At 42.2% G+C, this 21,263-nt stretch overlaps 1 protein-coding gene across 2 annotated transcripts in view; it reads right to left on the reverse strand.

Moving 5' to 3' along the window:
* Positions 1-21,263, reverse strand: part of LOC139562363 (protein FAM13C-like) — a 62,268-nt gene that overhangs the window by 1,508 nt on the left and 39,497 nt on the right. For both annotated transcript variants that reach the window (XM_071380040.1, XM_071380041.1), the window contains 12 exons: positions 16,207-16,926; positions 15,779-15,914; positions 14,770-14,861; positions 12,844-12,895; positions 11,579-11,750; positions 4,603-4,816; positions 4,325-4,466; positions 3,259-3,340; positions 2,824-3,032; positions 668-751; positions 433-540; positions 104-306 (listed from right to left, as the gene is read on the reverse strand). In XM_071380040.1, coding sequence (XP_071236141.1) covers positions 104-306; positions 433-540; positions 668-751; positions 2,824-3,032; positions 3,259-3,340; positions 4,325-4,466; positions 4,603-4,816; positions 11,579-11,750; positions 12,844-12,895; positions 14,770-14,861; positions 15,779-15,914; positions 16,207-16,926 — 2,214 coding nt within the window. The remainder of the gene's footprint in view (positions 1-103; positions 307-432; positions 541-667; positions 752-2,823; positions 3,033-3,258; positions 3,341-4,324; positions 4,467-4,602; positions 4,817-11,578; positions 11,751-12,843; positions 12,896-14,769; positions 14,862-15,778; positions 15,915-16,206; positions 16,927-21,263) is intronic.

Genomic DNA, 21,263 nt, shown 5'->3' on the forward strand with positions numbered 1-21,263 from the left:
GGAGAGGACTGAATACATACAGCAAGGCCTCAACACTTCACTTGCCCAATCCCAAATCAACCCCTTTGCACTGGCGAGAGAAGTTACACCTGGGAGAGCATACCTTGATGCCTCGTGCAGTGTTGCCGTGGTGACACTGGGCGGCTGTAGACCTTTGATCTCCTCCAGAGGTGACACCAGGGGCATATTGGCCACTTCACTATGCGGCAGACGCAGTGACTCATCTGAAGACACACAACGCAGTGCTGTATGAGGTAGCCAGGTGCTGTCCTTCACACACTCTTCATCAGAACCCTCCTCTTCCTCCTGTAGGGAAACAGCACAGAGGCTGAGAGACTTGTGTGTGTGTGTGTGTGTGTGTGTGTGTGTGTGTGTGTGTGTGTGTGTGTGTGTGTGTGTGTGTGTGTGTGTGTGTGACAGAGAGAGACTCACTATGGTGGTGATGACGGGGATGGTGGTGGGTGAACACAGGAGCTGCTGTTTGACCTGGCGGTAGCGATCATAGAAGGGCTTCATCAGAGTCTTCTCCTGTCTGGTGCTCTGAAAAGACACACATACATGGTTAAAAAAAAAACTCGGAACAATATGCAATTGTCATTGAGAAGCTACACAAAATAAAGAAGCTACACAAAATAGGACATTTACAAGGAACACTGGGCAGTCTTACCGGTCGCCCATACAGGCTCTCAAAGTAGAGCAGACACTTCTGCAGGGTGACCTTCTCCACAGCCATCTGAGCTGGAGTCATCTCCTGCAAGAACACACCAGTGGTAATACAGTCAGACACCAGGCCAGAACCAAACTAATACACAACACCACAATTACACTGACAGAATAACACCCACAGCTTCCAAGTATATTACTAGCTCATGTCCAGTATGTTACAATCCAGAGATAACAAGGTAGACGAAATTAAGGCAAGGGTTGCTTTCCAGAGAGACATCAGGGATTGTAACATACTCTGTTTCACGGAAACATGGCTCTCTCGGGATATGCTGTCGGAGTCGGTACAGCCACCGGGATTATTTTTGCGTCGCGCCGACAGAAATAAACATCCCTCCGGGAAGAAGAAGGGCGTGGATGTATGTTTCATGCCTAACAACTCGTGGTGTAATTGTAACAACATACAGGAACTCAATTCCTTCTGTTCACCTGACCTAGAATTCCTCACAATCAAATGCCGACCATATTATCTCCCAAAATAATTATCGTTGGTTATTGTCACAGCCGTGTATATCCTCCCTCAAGCCAATACCACAACAGCCCTCAAGGAACTTCACTGGACTTTATGCAAACTGGAAACCATATATCCTGAGGCTGCATTTATTGTAGCTGGGGATTTTAACAAAGCAAATTTGAGAACGAGGCTACCTACATTTGATCAGCATATTGATTGTACTCTATCTTCTGCGATGCATACAAAGCCATCCCTCCCTCGCCCTTCCGTTCGGCAAATCTGACCACGACTCCATTTTGCTCCTCCCTTCCTATAGGCAGAAACTCAAACAGGACGTACCCGTGATAAGGACTATTCAATGCTGGTCTGACCAATCGGAATCCACGCTTCAAGATTGTTTTGATTACGCGGACTGGGACATGTTCCGGGTAGCCTCAGAGAATAATATTGATTTATATACGCTGATTCGGTGAGTGAGTTTATAAGGAAGTGCATAGGAGATGTTGTACCCACTGTGACTATTAAAACCTACCCTAACCAGAAACCGTGGCTAGATGGCGCCATTCGCGCAAAACTGAAAGCGCGAACCACCGCATTTAACCATGGAAAGATAACTGGGAATATGGCCGAATACAAACAGTGTAGTTATTCCCTCTGCAAGGCAATCAAACAGGCAAAATGTCAGTATAGAGACAAAGTGGAGTCGCAACGGCTCAGACACGAGATGTATGTGGCAGGGTCTACAGACAATTACGAACTACACGTCTTGCTTCCAGACAAACTAAACACGCAACAGCGCCTCTTCAACCTCAGAAGGCTGAAGAAATGTGGCTTGTCACCTAAAACCTTCACAAACTTTTACAGATGCACAATTGAGAGCATCCTGTCAAGCTGTATCACTGCCTGGTATGGCAAATGCACCGCCCACAACCGTAGGGCTCTCCAGAAGGTGGTGCTGTCTGCACAACGCATCACCGGGGGGCAAACTACCTGCCCTCCAGGACACCTACAGCACAGGAAGGCCAAAAAGATCATCAAGGACAACAACCAACCGAGCCACTGCCTGTTCACCCAGCTACCATCCAGAAGGCGAGGTCAGTACAGGTGCATCAAAGCTGGGACTGAGAGACTGAAAAATTGCTTCTATCTCAAGGCCATCAGACTGTTAAACAGCCATCACTAACACAGAAAGGCTGCTGCCTACATACAGACTTGAAATCATTGGCCACTTTAATAAATGGATCACTAGTCACTTTAATAATGCCACTTTAATAATGTTTACATATCTTGCATTACTCATCTCATATGTATATACTGTATTCTATACCATCTATTGCATCTAGCCTATCCCACTCGGTCATTGCTCATCCATATTTTTATATTCTTATTCCATTCCTTTACTTAGATTTGTGTGTATTAGGCAGTGGTTGTGGAATTGTTAGATTACTTGTTAGATATTGCTACACTGTCGGAACTAGAAGCACAAGCATTTTGCTACACTCACAATAACATCTGCTAACCATGTGTATGTGACCAATAACATTTGATTTGAGCTAATCAAGAGTAGCCTAATCTTTGTAAGAGAATAGGTCCTTTCACAGCCTATATGTACATTTCCATCGCATTACCACTATGTGGGGTTTTACCTTGATGTTATCAGGCAGTCCCTCCTCCTCTCGTTTCTCCATCAGTCTCTTCATCAGGCTATCAATAGTCTCCTCCAGTGAGGGTTTGTTGTTACTGTTGTGGTAGTGTTCCATCGCCCCCTTGGGTTCACTTGTGGACCTGCATGTCCCTGTGTTTCCCCCTTTCTGCTGCTCTCTGAGCCCCTCTGCACACTGTTTCAGCTTCAGCTCTACACAGGTTCCATTTGATAATATACAACATCCATACAAATATCAATATAGATTCAGAATACATGTCCTTCCTCCACAAAGAAAAAAACATAAAAATGGCATAAATAACGAATATAAACAACATTCATTCTACAGCCACCAGGTGGTGTGTCTCGGTGTTACATTCAGCTTCTATTCACACAGGGGTTTCTAAACACATCTGATTGCACCTCGTCAAGGACTCACCTTTGAGCTGCTTTCGAGACTTGGTGAGGTCCCGCATCAGTCTAGACACCTCATGATGGGCAGTCCTATCATTGTGTGCTGGCTGTCACAGAAAAACAACACACACCTCATGAATATATTACACATAGAAAAAAGTATGTTCATCATACTGTATCTGGCAAATTATATCCTATTGTTATTATCAGTCCATAAACACTAGGTGGAGCCACACTAAATATATGCGCTATACTGGATTAAGAAGTACAGCCCTGGAAAAGACAGAAGTGTAATGGTTGTAAACGTCCAGTAGGTGAAGTCTTGTCCTTGAATCGGTCTACAGTTTTTCTCATTTGCGTACAAGCAATTTTTGGATCTGTGTTGAAACGTATCTATAGCAGAACAGCAATAATCAAATGCTTGAATACATTTACAGAACTTCTGATAATTGTCTTGCCTTAGTACCTGATTTGCATATCTTAGAACACCTTTCACAAAACTTTAAATGTCATCAGTTGGGGAAAAAAGCAATGTTAAGTGTACACAGAATATAACACATTGTTTTTCATCAGAAGAGAAATGTGTGTAATTGTGTTCACTGTCTCCGCATACAATGTGCTTATTTTTTATTATTTTTTTTTTATCAGGAATAATATTTGATGTGTATTCCCCATAATTCTGCACCTTTGTAGCTGAACTTTTTGAAAATCTACAACATTGTCGCAAAAAATGCTGGATTTCAGTTTCCAAAGGCTCTGTGCAGCTGGTATTGGGCTGACTTTGCGCTTTAGGAAAGGAAACTGAAGTCAAGTCTGCTTCTCAGCCCCAGACAGCTGAGACAGACAGAGAGATAGAAAGAGAGTGTTATTTGAATCAGTCTAAACTGGCCTGGCATAGAGGGAGAGGAGATATGACTGTCTGTGGCTTTGATTCTCTCACTCAGCAGAAGGAAATACATTCCTTTGTCTTTATGAGACAGTCTGCGCTAAAACCATCATCAGTCAAACTATGGATTCATTCAGAAACTAAAAGGTTGGGCTCTGGGCTATAATGGGGTTGTAAATAATGTTTCACGGTTTCACTGTCTCACCCTGTACTGTCTCTCTTGCTCAAAGTGCTCCTCGAAGCGTCTGATCCTCTTCCTCACGTTCTGGATGTGTCTGTTGAGCGTCGTGACCGATGGGGCCTTGTTAGCGCCCTCTGCTGGTTCAGTCCTCACTGTGTGGTGAGCCCTGAGGAGGGAGGGAGAGCTAGAACGGTAAATTACCATTATCCATTACATACCGTACAAACACGTCCAGCACCACCACACACACACAAATACAAAAACTGAACACAAACACACAACACTTGAACACAGTCTCATACATCCTGATGTGTTGTGAGCAGGGTGGGGAGGGGGCCGTTTCAGGGTCCGTGTTGAAGCGATGGCCCAAGCTGAGGTTGTGGCTGCGGGGGGACGGTACGGGACAGTCACCCACTGCAAGGCGCTGAAGGAGAGGACTGGGACTAGGGGTCATCAGACATTCACTGCTACTGCCCTCAGAGAGAGACACGGGGGGCCTCTGGACCGGACTAGCTTCTGACAGAGAGGAGAGGGAGGAGGGAAAGAGACAACAGTGGTCAAAGTACATAAATTAAATGAAGACCAACAGGTTTGAAATGATAGAAAAGCTAGCAATGTAATTGTGCACCTGTCCTATTCACCCTCTGGATGGCAGACATACACTATCCATGTTTCAATTGTCTTAAGGCTTAAGAATCCTTTTTGAACCTGTCTCCTCCCCTTCATCTACACTGATTGAAGTGGGATCATATCTTTCACCTGGATTCTCCTGGTCAGTCTATGTCATGGAAAGAGCAATTCCTAATGTTTTGTACACTCAGTGTATAATATAAAATATGCCATTTAGCAGACACTTTTATCCAATGTGACTTACAGTCATTCGTGTATACATTTTACAAATGGGTATTCCCAGGAATCAAAACCACTATCCTTGTGTTGTGAACACCATGCTCTACCAACTGAGCTACAAAGGACCAAAGTGAAGGACTGAAGTGAAGTCAGTTGTTTTTGACATAGACACAGACTGACCAGGTGAATCCAGGTGAAAGATATGATCCCTTATTGATGTCAATTGTTAAATCCACTTCAATCCGTGTAGATGAAGGGGAGGAGACAGGTTAAAGAAGGATTCTTAAGCCTTAAGACAATTGAAACATGGATAGTGTATGTGTGCCATTCAGAGGGTGAATGGGCAAGACAAAAGATGTAAGTGCCTTTGAACGAGGCATGTTAGTATGTGCCAGGCGCACCGGTTTGAGCGTGTCAAGAACTGCAACGCTGTTGGGTTTTTCACGCTCAACAGTTTTCTGTGTATATCAAGAATAGTCCACCACCCAAAGGACATCCAGCCAACTTGACACAACTGTGAAAAGCCTTGGAGTCAACATGGTCCAGCAAGTGCCTCCCGGGTGGCACAGTGGTCTAAGGCACTGTATCGCAGTGCTAGCTGTGCCACCAGAGACTCTGGGTTTGAGCCCGGGCTCTGTCGCAGCCGGCTGCGACCGGGAGGCCCATGGGGCGGCGCACAATCGGCATAGCGTCGTCCGGGTTAGGGAGGGTTTGGCCGGTAGGGATATCCTTGTCTCATCGCGCACTAGCTACTCCTGTGGCGGAACAGGCACAGTGCAAGCTGACCAGGTCGCTAGGTGTACGGTGTTTCCTCCGACATATTGTTGCGGCTGGCGTCGGGGTTGGATGCGCGCTGTGTTAAGAAGCAGTGCGGCTTGGTTGGGTTGTGTTTCGGAAGACGCATGGCTCTCGACCTTCGCCTCTTCCGAGTCCGTACGGGAGTTGCAGCGATGAGAGAAGACAGTAACACCTAACAATTGGATACCACGAAACAAAACTGATCATAGACGAGCTCTTTGTGAATATGGGCCAATGCTCCAACTGTATCCTGGTGCATCGTGACTCGACTAGCAAGCATGAGACACACCCACCCAAAGCGAATACTGAGAGAGCTTATATCATCCATAAGACTGATACGATACTAACCATAAAACTGATACTAACCATAAGACTGATACTAACCATAAGACTGATATCATCCATAAGACTGATACTAAACCTTAAGACTGATACAAACCATAAGACTGATACAAACCTTAAGACTGATACAAACCTTAAGACTGATACAAACCATAACACTGGTATCATCCATAACACTGATATCATCCATAAGACTGATACTTAACCATAAGACTGATACTTAACCATAAGACTGATACTAACCATGAGACTGATACTAACCATAAAACTGATACTAACCATAAGAATGATACTAACCATAAGAATGATACTAACCATAAGAATGATATCATCCATAAGACTGATATCATCCATAAGACGGATATCATCCATAAGACTGATACTAACCATGAGACTGATATCATCCATAAGACTGATACTAACCATAAGAATGATATCATCCATAAGACTGACATCATCCATAAGACTGACACTAACCATGAGACTGATTTTAACCATAAGACTGATATCATCCATAAGACTGATACTAACCATGAGACTGATACTAACCATAAGACTGATATCATCCATAAGACTGATATCATCCATAAGACTGATATCATCCATAAGACTGATATCATCCATAAGACCGATATCATCCATAAGACCGATATCATCCATAAGACTGATATCATCCTTAAGACTGATACAAACCATAACACTGATATCATCCATAAGACTGGTCCTCAACATAAGACTGATACTAACCATAAGACTGATATCATCCATAAGACTGACATCATCCATAAGACTGACACTAACCATGAGACTGATTTTAACCATAAGACCAATACTAACCATAAGACTGATACTAACCATAAGACTGACACTAACCTAAAGACTGATACTAACCATAAGACTGATACTAACCATAAGACTGATACTAACCATAAGACTGATATCATCCATAAGACTGATACTAACCATAAGACTGATATCATCCATAAGACTGATACTAACCATAAGACTGATATCATCCATAAGACTGGTACTCACCATAAGACTGATACTAACCATAAGACTGCTACTCACCATAAGACTGATACTAACCATAAGACTGATATAATCCATAAGACTGATATCATCCATAAGACTGATATCATCCATAAGACTGATATCATCCATAAGACTGGCACTCATCATAAGACTGATATCATCAATAAGACTGGTACTCACCATAAGACCGATACTAACCATAAGACTGATATCATCCATAAGACTGATACTCACCATAACACTGATATCATCCATAAGACTGACACTAACCATGAGACTGATTTTAACCATAAGACTGATATCATCCATAAGACTGATACTAAGCATGAGACTGATTTTAACCATAAGACTGATATCATCCATAAGACTGGTACTCACCATGAGACTGATATCTACTATAAGACTGGTACTCACCATAAGACTGATATCTACTATAAGACTGGTACTCACCATAAGACTGATACTAACCATAAGACTGGTACTCACCATAAGACTGATACAAACCATAAGACTGATATCATCCATAAGACTGATACTAACCATTAGACTGATACTAACCATTAGACTGATATAATCCATAAGACTGATAATAGCCATAAGACTGATACTAACCATAAGACTGATACTAACCATAAGACTGATACTAACCATAAGACTGATACTAACCATAAGACTGGTACTCACCATAAGACTGATATCATCCATAAGACTGATACTAACCATAAGAATGATACTAACCATAAAACTGATCCTAGCCATAAGACTGATACTAACCATAAGACTGATACTAACCATAAGACTGATACTAGCCATACGACTGATACTAACCATAAGACTGATACTCACCATAACTGATATCATCCATAAGGCTGATATCATCCATAAGGCTGATATCATCCATAAGACTGATACTCACCATAAGACTGATACTAACCATGATACTGATACTAACCATAAGACTGATATTAACCATAATACTGATACTAACCATAAGACTGATATCATCCATAAGACTGATTCTAACCTTAAGACTGACACAAACCATAACACTGATATCATCCATAAGACTGATACTAACCATAAGACTGATATCATCCATAAGACTGATACTAACCATGAGACTGATATCATCCATAAGACTGATACTAACCATAAGACTGATATCATCCATAAGACTGATACTAACCATAAGACTGATACTAACCATAAGACTGATACTAACCAGACAGACTGATACTAACCATAAGACTGGTACTCACCATTACACTGATATCATCCATAAGACTGATACTAACCATAAGACTGATACTAACCATAAGACTGATACTAACCATAAGACTGATACTAACCATAAGACTGATACTAACCATAAGACTGATACTAGCCATACGACTGATACTAACCATAAGACTGATACTAACCATAAGACTGATACTAACCATAAGACTGATACTAACCATAAGACTGATGCTAACAATAAAACTGATACTAACAATAAGACTGATACTAACCATAAGACTGGTACTCACCATAACACTGATATCATCCATAAGACTGATATCATCCATAAGACTGATACTAACCATAAGACTGATACTAACCATGAGACTGATATCATCCATAAGACTGATACTAACCATAAGACTGATATCAGCCATAAGACTGATACTAACCATAAGACTGATACTAACCATAAGACTGATACTAACCATAAGACTGATACTAACCATAAGACTGATGCTAACAATAAAACTGATGCTAACAATAAAACTGATGCTAACCATAAGACTGATACTAACAATAAGACTGATACTTACCATAAGACTGATATCATCCATAATACTGATATCATCCATAATACTGATACTAACCATAAGAATGATACTAACCATAAGACTGATCCTAGCCATAAGACTGATACTAACCATAAGACTGATACTAACCATAAGACTGATATCATCCATAAGACTGATATCATCCATAAGACTGATATCATCCATAAGACTGATATCATCCATAAGACTGATACTAACCATAAGACTAATCCTAGCCATAAGACTGGTACTCACCAAAAGACTGATACTAACCATAAGACTGATACTCACCATAACGCTGATATCATCCATAAAACTGATATCATCCATAAGACTGGTACTAACCATAAGACTGATACTAACCATAAGACTGATATCATCCATAAGACTGATACTAACCATAAGACTGATATCATCCATAAGACTGATACTAACCATAAGACTAATCCTAGCCATAAGACTGGTACTCACCAAAAGACTGATACTAACCATAAGACTGATACTCACCATAACGCTGATATCATCCATGAAACTGATATCATCCATAAGACTGGTACTAACCATAAGACTGATACTAACCATAAGACTGATATCATCCATAAGACTGGTACTAACCATAAGACTGATACTAACCATAAGACTGATACTAACCATAAGGCTGATATCATCCATAAGACTGATACTAACCATAAGACTGATACTAACCATAAGACTGATACTAACCATAAGACTGATACTAACCATAAGATAACAATAAAACTGATGCTAACAATAAAACTGATGCTAACAATAAAACTGATGCTAACCATAAGACTGATACTAACAATAAGACTGATACTTACCATAAGACTGATATCATCCATAATACTGATATCATCCATAATACTGATACTAACCATAAGAATGATACTAACCATAAGACTGATCCTAGCCATAAGACTGATACTAACCATAAGACTGATACTAACCATAAGACTGATATCATCCATAAGACTGATATCATCCATAAGACTGATATCATCCATAAGACTGATATCATCCATAAGACTGATACTAACCATAAGACTAATCCTAGCCATAAGACTGGTACTCACCAAAAGACTGATACTAACCATAAGACTGATACTCACCATAACGCTGATATCATCCATAAAACTGATATCATCCATAAGACTGGTACTCACCATAAGACTGATACTAACCATGAGACTGATACTAACCATAAGACTGATACTAACCATAAGACTGATATCATCCATAAGACTGATATCATCCATAAGACTGATATCATCCATAAGACTGATCCTAGCCATAAGACTGATACTCACCATAACACTGATATCATCCATAAGACTGATATCATCCATAAGACTGGTACTAACCATAAGACTGATACTAACCATAAGACTGATACTAACCATAAGACTGATACTAACCATAAGACTGATGCTAACAATAAAACTGATACTAACAATAAGACTGATACTAACCATAAGACTGATACTAACCATAAGACTGATACTCACCATAACACTGATATCATCCATAAGACTGATATCATCCATAAGACTGGTACTAACCATAAGACTGATATCATCCATAAGACTGATACTAACCATAAGACTGATACTAACCATAAGACTGATACAAACCATAACACTGATATCATTCATAAGACTGATACTAACCATTAGACTGATATCATCCATAAGACTGATACTAACCATAAGACTGATACTAACCATAAGACTGATATCATCCATAAGACTGATATCATCCATAAGACTGATACTAACCTTAAGACTGATACTAACCATAAGACTGATACTAACCATAAGACTGATACTAACCATAAGACTTATATCATCCATAAGACTGATACTAACCATAAGACTGGTACTCACCATAACACTGATATCATCCATAAGACTGATATCATCCATAAGACTGATACTAACCATAAGACTGATACTAACCATGAGACTGATATCATCCATAAGACTGATATCATCCATAAGACTGATACTAACCTTAAGACTGATAGAAACCATAACACTGATATCATCCATAAGACTGATACTAACCATAAGACTGATACTAACCATAAGACTGATACTAACCATAAGACTGATACTAACCATAAGACTGATATCATCCATAAGACTGATACTAACCATAAGTCTGATACTAACCGTAAGACTGATACTAACCATAAGACTGATATCATCCATAAACTTGATATCATCCATAAGACTGATACTAACCATAAGACTGATACTAACCATAAGACTAACGAAGACAGATGAAGAGACGCGATTGATTCACTGAAACAAGCACTATATATATCATAGTGTACAAGATATCACACAGTGCAAGAATAACAAATATGCTCACAAGGAGATTCATAAAAAAATGGAGAGAGAAGGTGCTGTTCTCCTACCTGTCAGTGAAGTACTGATGATGTCCTGTTCCTGTTTTGGGAGGGAGTGGAGAGATGGGGTTAGGCTCTGGTAGTCCTTGGTACAAGGGGGGTGATCCAGGTCCTCCTGAGGGGTTCCGGGTGGCGAGGGGCACAGCTCAGCCTCCAGAGCTTGCTGCTTGAGGGAGGGGCTCTGGAAACAGAAGCAGAACATGTCTTCAGAATGAGGGTTCTGGGGGAGGGTGCTGACTCTCTGTCTGGGGTGGGTGGAGTGGTTGGAGAAAGCCTGATGCTGGCCCTGGGCTTGTCCTGAGGGGAAGCGATCCTGTGTTGTGTCCGTGTGCCCCACACCTCAGTTATCAAAGTGTAAGACGTGACGTTAGCGGTCACGTAATGGGGCTCGTCTCAGTTCAGCTCTCTCCTTGGCTTCATCAGACCTGGGTCCACATGTGATCCCAGTTGTTAGATCCCTGTGTGTGCGACAGTGTTCTCCGGTTACTCAGAACGGTGAGATCCCTTCGGGCGTAGTATCACTGTGTGTTCTCCTTATCACTCCTCTATTCCCTGATTCAGTAGAATCCATATATGTGTTTTCCCGGTCTGTCTGCTTTCCCAGTGATCCTTCTACTGCTCCAGCTCTCCTCCACATGGATTATTCATAGCGCCAGGGAAACGTCAGGAAAACCACGCGTGTGGGAATATGATGTGGGGGGGCGTCTCCGTGGTAACGTTGTGAGGCTGAGCATTCTAACTGGAGAGCAGAGAGGCTGACGTTGTTAGCTCAGTGTGAGCAGCAGTACTAGGATAAAATTGCTTTTTATGCATAAATATGGGCTAGGGTGGGGGAAAGAGGGGTTCATTTAGTTTAGTTTGACATCATGATTTGGTGATGTTCTAGAACCTCCCTCTCGCCGTGTGCGTCAGAGAGGAGAAAGAGGAGAGGGAGGGGGCTGTTACTCAAACACACACACACACACGCAAACGCTAACACACACTAACCAGTATGGACACACACTAGCCATTAGCCAATGCAAAAGTATTCCACTTCAGAAAAGATATACTGTAGTATGAATAAAAAAAAGACACATATCTTTAATTATCTCATTATCTAATATGAGAACTGAAGTGAACCATTATATTCTGAGCTGTTCAAAAATACCCATACATCAACATGTTTTTGTCGTTGTATTTGTCACTCTTCTCATTATAAATTATAAGATGTAGCTTGATATAGTGTCTCATGTCATAAATGAAATACTATCTTGACTTTCAGAGGATATAGTTACCTTTTCAGAGTCAGACAGGTTTATTCCATCGGCCATCTGTAATCGGGTCATGCTGAAAATTAAACATTTTACGTTGAAAGAAATCAACTGCAAAGTTATCACAGTAAATAAATAAAACTGTTATATGATTCCATTTGTTACAGGTCAGAATGGGCATATTAAAATAATATTTAATGGGATATCACAATATCTGACTATATTAAGTGGTTTTGACGAAGGATGCGTTTACACTTTTTCTGTTTTGAAAAAAATCTGTTGTGAAAAGATCTAATGTGATTGGTCAGAATTGGGCTGCCTTTGTAAATGCAGCCTAAGAGCCCTGTGTGATAAAAAATAGAATGCTTTTCAATTAATGGTGATGGCTACAATTATCATAAGTTAAATCAATGAAGAATCTAGATCCATACAATAACAATTAGTTAAATCAATGAGGCATTTAGCTGCATTTAGCAGCAGTACATTACAGGCAGTGCTGTGCCACCCTGCCAGAGTACTGGGTAAGTGTATGTTCCGCGTGACTAGACATGACTGTCGTTATTTGGACTGGAATCATATCCGAGTCATGACTGTAGGCACTCCTGTGTTCTGTTAACCTACTTCTGCAGCACTGAGCTCAGCTAGTGGAGAGAATCTGAGCTGCAGGACACCAATGCTGAATTCAAAACAACATACAGAGAAAAAGGCATTGCCACAGATTTGACTGGCTGGTCCAAATTTAGAACTCCTGTTTCTACACAACTATGTCTGACCTAGCTACAATTGTTGTAGCCTTGTCACGAGTTTTTATTGGTTATTGCTTTTGAAGAGCTTTGAGATTTTGTCTGTAATGAAAAGCGCTATAGAAGTCAAATACATTATTATATGTCCTTATATTCTTAACATCAGTTAATACCTATTTAGTTAAGTGGGCTAAGAATATATTAAGAATGAGGGATAATGCTTCAGAAACTGAATACATTATTTACGATTGTCTGGTAGAATTGTTTTAATATCCCTTTTCTGTGGCGTTGTAATGATAACAATCAGGCTAGTTCGTTGCTAGGTCCATTATTTGGAATCTTGGTCCTACGTTTGCTGTACCTACAATGACATCATACAGGTTTCCCTTATGCATGTCAGTGGATGTAAATCGGGATAAAAAGTGTACAACTACTTGAGCTCTGTGTCGATTTCGACAGTCCAGGTGTAAAGATCATGTGTTTTTGTGGACTCTTCAGGAGCCAAGATCAGTACCTGCCATTTAGGGGCCTACCTTCCACTGCCCTCATCTCACCCAACAAAACTGATACTCACATCATTCAAGGGTCCGCAAACATGCTCATGTTGCTACTGTAGGAATATCTAAAAGATTATCGTGTCTTTCAGGACTACATCACGGCAGAGGTTTTCAGCCGAAAGATTGTTCCAGTCCGAATTAAAGATGCTACATTTGGATTGGGTCAGAAGAGCAGTAGATGGATCAGTACAGTTTTTCCCTCTTCTCTAGCAGCAGAGATACCACCGCTCTGTTGTTCCTGACCTTCCTCAAATGGTTCTTAATCATCTGTTTGTGTTCAACATGAAGGTGAAAAAGTGGTTCGGGTTAAGGCTTCTTTCATAGCACACCAATTAAAATAGAGTTGAGCATTGAAAGGTGATTGTTCTGTTGCGATAATTGTATTATACCATATGAGTCATTATAGTCAATCATTAGAAAGACTTGTCTTGATTTGATGGGACTGTTGGGATAGGCTTGGTGATGCCTGTGAATCAGCCAGCAGTGAGAGAACACATGCCTTATTCCCTAAATCATTACCAAAATAACTTACTCCTACTTCCTCTACTGTATTGGCCACTCCCTCAGCCCTTGAATGTGATTGATATTACCATGAAAGTAATATATCTGTTGACACAAATAAAAGTGTATCTTCCCTAAAAGCCTTGTACCTGTTTTTGTGCTGGTCTTGGTTCTGGGTGTCCTGAGCCTGCCAGCTCACTGCCACACACCTGACGCGCTCAGAGCTGGAGGGGTCATGATCCTAAAACCCAATACGGACAATGTCTTTATCAATAGACTGTACACACAGACTCATTAAATGAAACACACCATACCATTATGTACTCTGAGAATATTGGCATAAATTATTGCCGCAATTTACCCATTCTGACAAATTCATATTTCACCAAACATATCTCAGCGAATGTGCACTTCTGCTCATTAGCTAGTTATTTCTTTCTATAGACTGCTTAATAGGGAGCCGTGTTGCACGTCATAATAACACTGTGGTTTAGAAATAGCTCTGGATGTGTGACGATGTTAACATCTAGTCTATCACTGAATAATATAGAGTGGTAAATACATGCATACACTTAAAGTGTGTTGAGCTGAGGGTGAATCATCAATCATTTGTTTTCAAATCAAATCAAAGTTTATTTGTTACGTGCGCCGAATACAACAGGTGTAGGCCTTACAGTGAAATGCTTACTTACAGGCTCTAACCAATAGTGCAAAAAAAGTATTAGATGAACAATAGGTAAGTAAAGAAATAAAACAACAGTAAAAAGACAGGCTATATACAGTAGCAAGGCTATAAAAGTAGCGAGGCTACATACAGACACTGGTTGGTCGGCCCAATTGAGGTACTATGTACATGAATGTATAGTTAAAGTGACTATGCATATATGATAAACAGAGAGTAGCAGCAGCGTAAAAAGAGGGGTTGGGGGGGGCACACAATGCAAATAGTCCGGGTAGCCATTTGATTACCTGTTCAGGAGTCTTATGGCTTGGGTGTAAAAACTGTTGAGAAGCCTTTTTGTCCTAGAATTGGCACTCTGGTACCGCTTGCCATGCATTTTGCATTGTTATTGAGGAAAGAGATGTGAGAGAGAGAGAGCAAGAGAGAGCGAGAGAGTGTGTGGGGGGAGATTGAGAGAGAGGGAGCTCTATACACACCTGGTAATAGTCTTCTTTACTGTGGTCCATGAGTCCACAGACGGCTAAAGGGGTTGTGCCCCTCTCCTTCTCTTCGTCCTCTTCCTCCTTTATGCTGGAGGAGGTAGCTGGGTCTTCCTCCTGTTGTGACCTTGTCCTGCTCAGGAAGAAATATCCAAGTTGAAGTGCATTCCTCAATACTTTTACCATAATGACCTGAGACTTGAGCATGCAGGTTAAGGTGGATCACCTTGATCTTCTCAGTAAGGACATCACAATGAAGCATTAATGCATTAATAAACTGCATGTAAAGTAAGTGAACAGATGCAGGGGTCATATGGGGGAGGGTGACTAAGTGACATCATCTTCAACCCACCCGGGGACTCTGGGACAGAGAGGGGAAAGCTCAGGAGGTATGAAGGACGGGCCACAGCACCACAGAGACCCACCTTCCCCTGGGACATCCAGGATTCTCCTCCTCATGTTGGCTAGGCTCGCCAGCTGGTCCAGGATTCTCCTCCTCCTGTTGGCTAGGCTCCCCAGCTGGTCCAGGATTCTCCTCCTCCTGTTGGCTAGGCTCCTCAGCTGGTCCAGGATTCTCCTCCTGTTGGTTAGGCTCCTCAGCTGGTCCAAAATCCTCCTCCTCCTGTTGGCTAGGCTCCCCAGCTGGTCCAGGATTCTCCTCCTCCTGTTGGCTAGGCTCCTCAGCTGGTCCAGGATTCTCCTCCTGTTGGTTAGGCTCCTCAGCTGGTCCAGGATCCTCCTCCTCATGTTGGCTAGTCTCCTCAGCTGGTCCAGGATCCTCCTCCTCCTGTTGGCTAGGCTCCTCAGCTGGTCCAGGATTCTCCTCCTCATGTTGGCTAGGCTCCCCAGCTGGTCCAGGATTCTCCTCCTTCTGTTGACTAGGCTCCTCAGCTGGTCCAGGATCCTCCTCCTCCTGTTGGCTAGGCTCCTCAGCTGGTCCAGGATTCTCCTCCTCCTGTTGGCTAGGCTCCCCAGCTGGTCCAGGATTCTCCTCCTCCTGTTGGCTAGGCTCCCCAGCTGGTCCAGGATACGTGGAGCAGGTGAGAACACAGCCAGGCTCTCCATCCACAACATCCTCCAACAGGTCTGGGATCAGGTGCTGTGTGTGGGTGGTGAGGTGCGAGCCAAGGTCCAAAGTCTCAGGACTACACAGACGGGATCATACAAGTGCAATGTTAAAGGTACGAGTGATATTTGTGTTTAGCTGGAGGACATAATGTTTATTATTGTCCCTTTTTGTCCCCTTTTCCTCCAATAATAGCCAAAATAATATACATTGTGCAAATTTGAGTAACAAGTTCAAAAATGGACAACAATATTCTGAAGATCCACTTGAATTAGGCTAAATTAAGCATACACCAAAGCCTTTGTAAAAATTGACTTTCACAAAATCAAGAACTGTCTTCTTACTTCTGGGTGACCAATTGGTCATTATCTCCCTGCTCTCAACGAAACAAAACACAACTGATCTGCCAAGGTAGATACATGTGCTGCCAGTAGTCTGAGAACGTAACCAAAGTGGTCTAACGCTTATGCACAGGGTTAGCAGCAGCAACTAGTGTCCAAGCTGTCTCACACTACAGAAACACGAGATAGGCTCCTGCCCCTATGGGCCATTCTGGTTCGGACAAGGCTTAGGGGAGATCGGGGTTGGTTGTCACAGTGCTAATTACTCTATATCTAAATGGTGCACTGTAATTAATTGTAAGGTTAAAATGTGTGAATTCTTTGAAATAACTCATCCACCTGGTGAATTCACATCAGCATGAAAAAACATTGAGGTGAGGAGAATTTCTGTTTTTCATAGGTAAAAATAATAATAATCTTTGTAAATGTTTGCTATCAGGGAGTATCCATGAGTTCCTAGGTCAGTGTTTTATTCACTGCTTTAGCACACTCTGCCAACCCGGATGTCCTAGCCGTGTCTGAATCCTGGCTTAGGAAGGCCACCAAAAGTCCAGAAATTTCCATCACTAACTATAACATTTTCCGACAAGATAGAACTGCCAGAAGGGGGCAGAGTTGCAATCTACTGCAGAGATAGCCTGCAGAGTTCTGTCATACTATCCATGTCTGTGCCCAAACAATTTGAGCTTCTACTTTTAAAAATCCACCTTTCCAGAAACAAGTCTCTCACCGTTGCCGCTTGTTATAGACCACCTTCAGCCCCCAGCTCTGCCCTGGACATCATATGTGAATTGATTGCCCCCCCATCTATCTTCAGAGCTCGTACTGTTAGGTGACCTAAACTGGGACATGCTTAAAACCCCGGCCGTCCTACAATCTAAGCTAGATGCCCTCAATCTCACACAAATTATCAATGAACCTACCAGGAACAACCCCAAATTAGTAAACACGGGCACCCTCATAGATATCATCCTGACCAACCTGCCCTCTAAATACACCTTTGCTGTCTTCAACCAGGATCTCAGCGATCACTGTCTCATTGCCTGCGTCCGTAATGGGTCTGCGGTCAAACGACCACCCCTCATCACTGTCAAACGCTCCCTAAAACACTTCAGCGAGCAGGCCTTTCTAATCGACCTGGCCCGGGTATCATGGAAGGATATTGACCTCATTCCGTCAGTAGAGGATGCCTGGTTATTCTTCAAAAGTGCTTTCCTCACCATCTTAAATAAGCATGCCCCATTCCAAAAATGTTGAACCAGGAACAGATATAGCCCTTAGTTCACTCCAGACCTGACTGCTCTTGACCAGCACAAAAACTTCCTGTGGCGTACTGCATTAGCATCGAATAGCCCCCGCGATATGCAACTTTTCAGGGAAGTTAGGAACCAATATACACAGGCAGTTAGGAAAGCAAAGGCTAGCTTTTTCAAACAGAAATTTGCATCCTGTAGCACAAACTCCAAAAAGTTCTGGGACACTGTAAAGTCCATGGAGAATAAGAGCACCTCCTCCTAGCTGCCCACTGCACTGAGGCTAGGAAACACTGTCACCACCGATAAATCCACGATAATTGAGAATTTCAATAAGCATTTTTCTACAGCTGGCCATGCTTTCCACCTGGCTACCCCTACACCGGCCAACAGCTCTGCACCCCCCACAGCAACTTGCCAAAGCCTCCCCCATATCTCCTTCACCCAAATCCAGATAGCTGATGTTCTGAAAGAGCTGCAAAATCTGGACCCCTACAAATCAGCTGGGCTAGACAATCTGGACCCTCTCTTTCTAAAATTATCTGCCGCAATTGTTGAAACCCCTATTACCAGCCTGTTTAACCTCTCTTTTGTATCGTCTGAGATCCCCAAAGATTGGAAAGCTGCCGCAGTCATCCCCCTCTTCAAAGGGGGAGACACTCTAGACCCAAACTGTTAGACCCAGACCTACATCTATCCTACCCTGCCTTTCTAAGGTCTTCGAAAGCCAAGTTAACAAACAGATCACCGACCATTTCGAATCCCACCGTACCTTCTCCGCTATGCAATCTGGTTTCAGAGCTGATCATGGGTGCACCTCAGCCACACTCAAGGTCCTAAACGATATCATATCCGATAAAAGACAATACTGTGCAGCCATATTCATCGACCTGGCCAAGGCTTTCGACTCTGTCAATCACCACATTCTTATTGGCAGACTAAACAGCCTGGGTTTCTCAAATAACTGCCTCGCCTGGTTCACCAACTACTTCTCAGACAGATTTCAGTGTGTCAAATCGGAGGGCCTGTTGTCCGGACCTCTGGCAGTCTCTATGGAGGTGCCACAGGGTTCAATTCTCGGGCCGACTCTTGTCTCTGTATACATCAATGATGTCACTCTTGCTGCGGGTGATTCCCTGATCCACCTCTACACAGACGACACCATTCTGTATACATCTGGCCCTTCTTTGGACATTGTGCTAACCTCCAAACGAGCTTCAATGCCATACAACACTCCTTCCGTGGCCTTCAACTGCTCTTAAATGCAAGTAAAACTAAATGCATGCTCTTCAACCGATCGCTGCCCGCACCTGCCCGCCCGTCCAGCATCACTACTCTGGACGGTTCTGACTTAGAATATGTAGATAACTACAAATACCTAGGTGTCTGGTTAGACTGTAAACTCTCCTTCCAGACTCACATTAAGCATCTCCAATCCAAAATTAAATCTAGAATCGGCTTCCTATTTCGGAACAAAGCCTCCTTCACTCATGCCAAACATACCCTCTTAAACTGACTATCCTACCGATCTTTGACTTTGGCGATGTAATTTACAAAATAGCCTCTAACACTACTCAGGAAATTGGATGCAGTCTATCACAGTGCCATCCGTTTTGTCACCAAAGCCCCATATACTACCCACCACTTCGACCTGTATGCTCTCGTTGGCTGGCCCTCGCTTCATATTCGTCGCCAAACCCACCCACAAATCCAGATCATCTATAAGTCTTTGCTAGGTAAAGCCCCACCTTATCTCAGCTCACTGCTCACCATAGCAGCACCCACCCGTAGCACGCGCTCCAGCGGGTATATTTCACTGGTCACCCCCAAAGCCAATTCCTGGTTTGGCCGCCTTTCCTTCCAGTTCTCTGCTGCCAATGACTGGAACGAATTGCAAAAATCACTGAAGCTGGAGACTCATATCTCCCTTACTAACTTTAAGCATCAGCTTACAGATCACTGCACCTGTACATAGCCCATCTGTAAATAGCCCATCCAACTACCTCATCTCCATATTGTTATTTATTTATTTTTGCTCCTTTGCACCCCAGTATCTCTACTTGCACATTCATCTTCTGCACATCTATCACTCCAGTATTTAATTGCTAAATTGTAATTATTTCGCCACTATGACCTATTTATTGCCTTACCTCCCTAATCTTACCTCATTTGCACACACTGTATATAGACTTTTCTATTGTGTTATTTACTGTACGTTTGTTTATTCCATGTGTAACTCTGTTGTCTGTGTCACACTGCTTTGCTTTATCTTGGCCAGGTCGCAGTTGTAAATGAGAACTTGTTCCCAACTGGCCTATCTGGTTAAATAAAGGTTATAAAAATAAATAATTTAAAGCCACGTGGTAACTAGCATCTTAATCAGCATTGAGGGTATTGGGGATGGGTGTCTCATGGAATGTGGAGTTGGTTGTCACATTCAACTCCATTATTTAAAAAATTGTGTTGGTTGTGGGCAATTCCATGGTAAAAGAATGATGGTAACAGAATGACATCATGTGTCCCTAATCTGTACTATACAGAAATGCATAATTACGAATGTAATTCTCTTCATGGTGATGCATCCTGAAAAGGTACACAAGGTAGAAACATTTAGAATCCTCCTTTGCATGTTTGGGTATTATTCTACACACTGGCAACCTGCACCAAGTCTGTACCAATCATAGACATCTATGTTTCACAGGTATGGACATCACAGTAGAGCACAGTAAAGCATCATAGAGCACAACACAGTACAGTATAGTTCAGTAGAGTAGAGTTCAGTACAGTATAGTTCAGTAGTCAATTATATTGTACTCTACTCT

The sequence above is a fragment of the Salvelinus alpinus genome, chromosome 32 (genome assembly GCF_045679555.1).
Source record: "Salvelinus alpinus chromosome 32, SLU_Salpinus.1, whole genome shotgun sequence".
In the NCBI taxonomy this organism is placed as follows: Eukaryota; Metazoa; Chordata; class Actinopteri; order Salmoniformes; family Salmonidae; genus Salvelinus; species Salvelinus alpinus.